Source organism: Theropithecus gelada, chromosome 3 (genome assembly GCF_003255815.1).
Source record: "Theropithecus gelada isolate Dixy chromosome 3, Tgel_1.0, whole genome shotgun sequence".
Taxonomy (NCBI): domain Eukaryota; kingdom Metazoa; phylum Chordata; class Mammalia; order Primates; family Cercopithecidae; genus Theropithecus; species Theropithecus gelada.
The window spans coordinates 32,764,131-32,770,690 of record NC_037670.1 but is presented as its reverse complement, the minus strand read 5'-3'; the positions used below and the strand labels follow the sequence as shown (position 1 = coordinate 32,770,690).

At 39.7% G+C, this 6,560-nt stretch overlaps 1 protein-coding gene across 1 annotated transcript; it reads right to left on the bottom strand.

The window, feature by feature from the left end:
- Positions 1-816: 816 nt before the first annotated feature.
- On the bottom strand, positions 817-1,536 carry CLDN17 (claudin 17). Its single transcript, XM_025381204.1, has one exon. It carries the CDS (start codon positions 1,503-1,505, stop codon positions 831-833), a length of 675 nt encoding a protein of 224 aa, XP_025236989.1. The 5' UTR covers positions 1,506-1,536; the 3' UTR covers positions 817-830.
- Positions 1,537-6,560: the final 5,024 nt, after the last annotated feature.

Here is a 6,560-nt window from a genome sequence, read left to right as displayed (position 1 = left end):
CTTCAATGCCCCAACTGCAATTCTCTAATTGGGACCGTATAACCTCTAGATAAGAATTGAGTGTTAATAGCCTTCCATTGATGTGTCTTATCAAGATAGATGCTTCTGTTTGCTTGAAGTACAGATGATAGGCTATGAAAAATATTATTTTTCATTTATAAATTATTTTCCTTTAAACAGTGATTCTAGGCAAGTTTAACTGTATAAATTAGAGACCTTAAAATCTGTCTTCTTAATTGTCCTAAGATAAATCAGAGCTCCCTTTTCACTAAAGTGTCTAATTGTAATTGTGTGAGTTCCTAAAGGAACAAAGTCTTTCATTAGATGGACATTTTCATGTTTTGACATTTTCAACTAAAAATTATTGTTTGATATCTATAATTTTCCACGATAATCTTTTGAAAAAGGTCATCATTTAGTTGTTAGTGTGTAGTACAAGAAACAATGTAGAGGAAAAATAATAGCTTACATTTTAGAATAGGTATATGTTTTATTGTCATAGAATATCGATTTCAAATTTTGATTCTTATCAGATAAAATATGATGGTCAAAAACTAGTAGTCCATCATTGTACACTTGATAATGATTATGGGTATACTTACATTTAGAATATGAACATTGGAACAGCGATTGAGTCCAACAATAGTAAATGCATTTAATACACCTGAAGTCAGAATGTCCAAGTTTTCCTACCAGTAACAAATTGAAACTTTCATATCAATTTAAATCTAGACATAAAGCAAGTTCTCCTGCCTCACATACTTACAGTTTCTAGCAGGACTTTATAACAAACATTGACCATAGTCCACACTTGGAGCCAAAAGCAGGCATTAGACATAACTGGTGGAGGTATTACTAGGCATTTTCATGTTTCTTCGCTTATCTGTGTGTGGCACACAGTGGCCAGGCACTGGATATCTGTACCTTTGCTTCTTTCTGTTGCAGCAGCAAAATCCACAAAGCAGACCGCCTCCAATGAAGAGGACAGCAGCGCTTGCCCAGCCAAGGAAAAGTGCTGCTCCCAGCTCTCGTTTCTGACCTATGTGGACAGCTGGGTTGTAGAAATCTCTGATGATTATATTGGCTGTCCAGCTCACCGGAATCAGAACGAAGATGCCCGTCAGGATGAAAAGGACTCCTGAAGTTCCCAGAAGGTATGCTTTGGTCCTCTCATTAGAGCCCGTGCACTGGACCTGCTTCATGCCACAGATGCCAATAAGTAGGGCGATCAAGGAGAGAGCAACAGCCACACACATGAGTGCCCGGGCTGTTTCCAGGACAGGCGGAAGAGCCAACAATGAACTATAGAACTTGCATTGCAACCGGGCCCTGGCTTGTCGGATGCAGTTCATCCAGAGCCCTTCCCAGAGCCTCTCAAAGACAATAATGTTGCTGCCAACAAAAGCTGATACTCTCCACTGAGGCAGAAGCGTTGTGGCAAGAGTCCCCACCATGCCAAGGAACCCAAGAACCAGCCCAGCAATTTGCAAGGGATAAAATGCCATTGCCTTTTACTTTGAAGACTAGTCCAATTCGGAGTGGTAGAAGATGCTCAAGATGTAGAATGTGGAAGGCTCTTGAGTCTAGAGAAGTCTTTGATGATGTTCTCCTTGGCTGCTGCCCATATCATTTTAGTCCAAATCAGTGGCTGTGACTGAACTTGGCCTAACTAGAAGTACCTGTTGTAAATGCATGTTGCCTTTTTTCATACACATTCATTTCTCTATGGATTATTTACTAGTCATATATAATTGCTTCCCAGCCAATAAGAAGGTAGCTAGGGGTGTGTCAAGAAATACTGCATTCAGCTTTAGGATTTATCACATTATTATTGTCTTAGCAATGCTGTAATTAAGTGTCAAAGTTTCCATTGTGAATTGCTAATTACAGAGCTGAAACTTCCTGTGTAAAAAATCACTCTGATATAAAAGTATAAATATATGTGTTAAGGCACAGCTGAAGACAATGCCAAAACCTTGTCAGTTCATTGGAGAGTAATTAAAAAACATTTTGGACTTTATTACTTTATTCTAGTGTAAGCCACTTTTCCTTAAGATGGTAATCAATTCTAGCCTTAATAAAGATACCTTGATATGCAGAAATGTTTACGTATTAGTTTCAAGACACACGAAAACTATTGATACTTAGGAGGAGCCCTAAGCAAGAAATTCACATTTCATAGTTTACTCTTAAGATCCAGAAAAGAAGAAAACAGAGAAGTATTCCTTATAATTAATTTGAATGAACTGTTAATTATTACTTTAACTGTTACGTAACACCTCTCTCTGTTAAGTAATGTTTAGTATGGAAACTTTCATTCAGTGTTTCTTCAATGGCAGCTTGAAATAGATCACATTTATTAAGGCCAAACACGTACCTTTCATTTTTATGGAACAATATAAAAGTGGCCCTTGAAATTGGCTATGCAGTCACTTGAAATTTAGACGCTAGAGAACATTTTAGTGCTGGAAGTTATCTTCAAGGCCATCAAACTTAACACCCTTATTTGCCAGATGAACGGAAGGTGTGCAAAGTGTTTGGCTGAGACAAGCCATGCGGCAACTGATCCAGGGACAAGCCCAGGTCTGTAACTAACTATGCTTACTTTCTCTGTCTAGTCTGATTCAAAAATAGGAAGGAGAGATTACTTTTTCAATCTTTTCATATAAGTGGGACTAAACCTAGTGGAAATGTGGCACTATCTACAGTTTTTCAAATGGTTTTCAAAGGAAGAAAAATTCAGTTGAGATTATTTCAAAATTTGAGTCAAGTTGTAACTTTTGACTGCCACTTTCCTGCCACTCCCTAGAGGCAGTGGGGGGCTTCGTGTGGGAAAAGTGGACCTTTTTCCTTTTCCTTTTACATCCCACTGGCAAGGGATCTATTGTAAGGATGAAAATGACTCCAAAGCAAGCACACCAACCACACTCCAGGTGGGAGACATCACGGTTTGCAAAATGTCCTCCATCTCAATCAGTTACGGGCCAAAGATTTAATGGGTGGTCCAATGACAACCAGATTTAGAGTCCATTCACTGACTTCATGAATGTGAAAACCATTGAGTTTTCAAGATGATTGGTCTGAGAACTCCCTCTCTAAGGAATGTGAATCATTGAGCAAACAGATGACTTCTGTGTTGTTAACAGTTTCCCAACACCAGATTGGATGAAGGGTTTCTTTGGCCCTTTGTTCATGGTTACTGGGACATAGGCTTAACCATTCCCTCCCTGACAGGATTTTCCAGCATTACTCTGACTTGTTACTTCTGGGTCTTCTTCCTCATTCTAGTTCCTCTTCCTCATTCTATCTCAGATGTCTTGCTATGCTCATTTTGGCCTGGAAGTTTCCAACATTTTTTTCCAATTATTTGCTTTCTCATCAGCTAGAGCATATTGTCTGTATTATAAGTGAAAACATACGTTTGTTTAAATATAAAAATCTGAGGCTGGGTATAGTGGTTCCCATCTATAATCACAATACTTTGGGAGGCTGAGGCAGGAGGATTTTTTGAGCCCAGGAGTTTGAGGCCAGCCTAGGCAAATAGTGACACTGTGTTTCTACAAAAAAATAAAAATTAGCTGGATGTGGTGGCAAACGCCTGCAGTCTCAGCTACTCGGGAGGCTAAAGTGGGAGGATTGCTTGAGCCTGGGAGGTCAAAACTGCAGTGAGCTGTGATTGCTTTACTGCACTCCAGCCTGGGCAACAGAGTGAGACCCTATTCCCAACCCCCAAGAAATGAATAACCTGAAAAACATAAATAACGTAGGAGTTCTTGGTCTTTGCCTCTCACAGACAAAGCCGATTGTTAAAAACATTTTAACTTTCTCTCCTTTGTATTTAGGGGAAGATACTGCTTTCCTCTCCAACCTTTCTGTGAATTTCATCCCCTTCTACCTCCTCAGTGGGACTTGCTCTATTGATCACTTCCTCCTTTCATTGTGCTGACACCTTTTCCCTCTCTCTGAGGAGTCCCTTAGAAAATAAACATACTCAATTTTCTTCTATTTTAAAACTCCATCTTGGAATATATACATCATGGAATACTATGCAGCCATATAAAATAATTATATCCTGTCGTTTACAGCAACATGGATGCAGCTGGAGGCCATTATACTAAGTGAATTAATACAGAAACAGAAAACCAAATCTCGCATGTTCTCACCTATAAGTGAGAACTAAACATTAGGGACACTTGGAGATAAAGATGGCAGCAACAGACACTGGGGACTGCTAGAGAGGGAAGGGAAGAGGGAGATAAGGGTTGAAAAGCCAACTATTGGGTACTATGCTCGCTATCTGGGTGATGGGATCATTCACATCCAGATCTCAGCATCAGTAAACGACTTACACATGTGCAACCTCCACCTCCAGGGTTCAAACGATTCTCCTGCTTCAGCCTCTATAGTAACTTTTATTTTATTGTAAAATAAAAGTTGAAATTATAAAAATATAATGGAAATAAATAAAAATAATAAAATAAAATTCCATCTTGCCAGATCTGTATTCCTTGCCATGTGTCTCTACACATCTTTTGGTCCTCTCTCACATTTCCCACTGCTATACACATTGAAATCTGCCTTTAGTCATCATGTGACCCATGAAAACCTTCCTAGAAATGTTACAGACTTCTTGGACGTCCTAACTACTATCTTTATAAAAACGCTTCCATATTTCTGCTTATTGATGTTTCAGTGAAAGTCACAACAAACCACTGTCATCCAATGAGAGACAGTGAAGGGTGTGTGCTCTGAAGGGAGACTTGGTTCAGTCTCGGCTTGATGCCTTAGCCATCCATCTCAGGCATGTTTTAGAACCCCCTCCCCCACAAAAGTGCCTGGTCTATGAAATCAGGATAATCATAACATCAAACTCACAGGGCTGCCTTGAAGATTAAATGGAATGTGTGCAAAGAACCTGGTCCTGAGCAAACACCCAGGAAAGTTTTCCTGTTAATATTTGTCTCATTAGTATTTGTTGTATTATCATCCTTATTACTTCTCCGCAGACACATTCTCTCTCTTCTTTCTCTAGGTGCCCTTCGCCATGTTTGTTTTGTTTGTTTTCTTCCAGACTTGCTGATACACCTCAGTACTCTTCTCACTCAGCACACTCTCCCTAAGGCACCTCACCTATGTCTGCACAGCATTGCCTACCTCCTGTCAGGCTGCAAGTTCTGAATCTGTTGTATTTAGCCCAGGCCTGTTTCTGTTTGTCATTCTCAGCTAATTTTTCTTTCTTATTCTTTAATAAATACATGCCTAGAGTGGACACTGTGATGTTCCACCCAGATGTCTCTTTCAGCTGCTTAGAGTGCTATGGGCAGAACACCCCCAGCTCTCAGCCCCATTCAGGTATTACCTGGAAATAGGCATGTCACTCAAATTATTCCCCATTCATAGATGTAGCCCATATCCAGTGACTCATCAATATGGTCCTGACAACTAGCCCTGTTAGCCCCATGGGGTTAACACTCAGGGGCTATTCTAGCTCCAGAGCTCACTGTGTGGTCAGCTAGGGCCTTCATTAGCCCGGCATCTCAACTAAACTTCTCTATATGGCCAATCCTCTTCCTTGCCTTCTTTTCCTAAGGTGTTGATCTTATAATAAACATAATGCACACTAATCTCTGCCTCAGAGTCTCATGCTCAGGGAACCCAACCATTGATTGACACCTTATTCAAATGGATTAAATATGTTTTCTGTTCTATGCTGTGTCTTAATTCAGTCCTTTGACATGCCTCATCTGTACCATTTCAAGAATGTCTTACCTAATCTCCTTGCCTCTGCCTGTCCTTACTACTTTCTGATTCATTTTCTATTGAAGAACCATAAAACCTTGCAGGATCAAACTCTATACATGCCACCTAAGACCTTACTTAAAATTTTTCATTATTTCTCTATTGCCTGTAAAATAAGATCCAAATTCCTTAGCATGACACGAGAGACTAATTTTTGAATGACCCCTGCCCAACTTTAAAACTTAGCCTCTGACCATGACTCCATTCCATGCCTTCACGGAGCTTACATTTTAGTGAGCATGATAAATACTAAACATGCAATTGCCAAAATATATATTATTAAAAATTAAGGTATAGCTATGGTTAAAATATATAGGGTATAAACAGAAATTATTTTAACTTTAACTAAGAGTTCTCTAATGAAGGAAGGGCACTCTGATAAAACAACATTTAAACTGCAACCTGAAGCTTGAGTAGGAATTAGCCAGATAATTCAACAAAGAGTGAGAGAAAGAGAATTCTGGGCACAAGAGACCATCTGGGTAAGGGCACTGCAGGCAAAGAGAGTTTGGGTCTAATGCAAGTGGAAGACCAACCCAGAGGAGAGTGAGATAATTGAGATGACGCTGCAAATGTAGACAAGGTCCAGATATGCAAACAATGTGAACCATGTAATAATCTCCTAAGAGCAATGCAAAGCCAGTTAGAGATTTTCAGCATGGGACTCACACAATCAAGACTCAAGTCTGCTTAAAAAACAAGAAAAGAGCGATACACGGTGGCTCATACCTGTAATCCCAGCACTTTGGGAGGCCGAGGTG

What these genes read in the sequence shown, in the direction of transcription:
- CLDN17 (XM_025381204.1), bottom strand. Translation starts at nt 1,505, where the DNA reads ATGGCATTTTATCCCTTGCAAATTGCTGGGCTGGTTCTTGGGTTCCTT.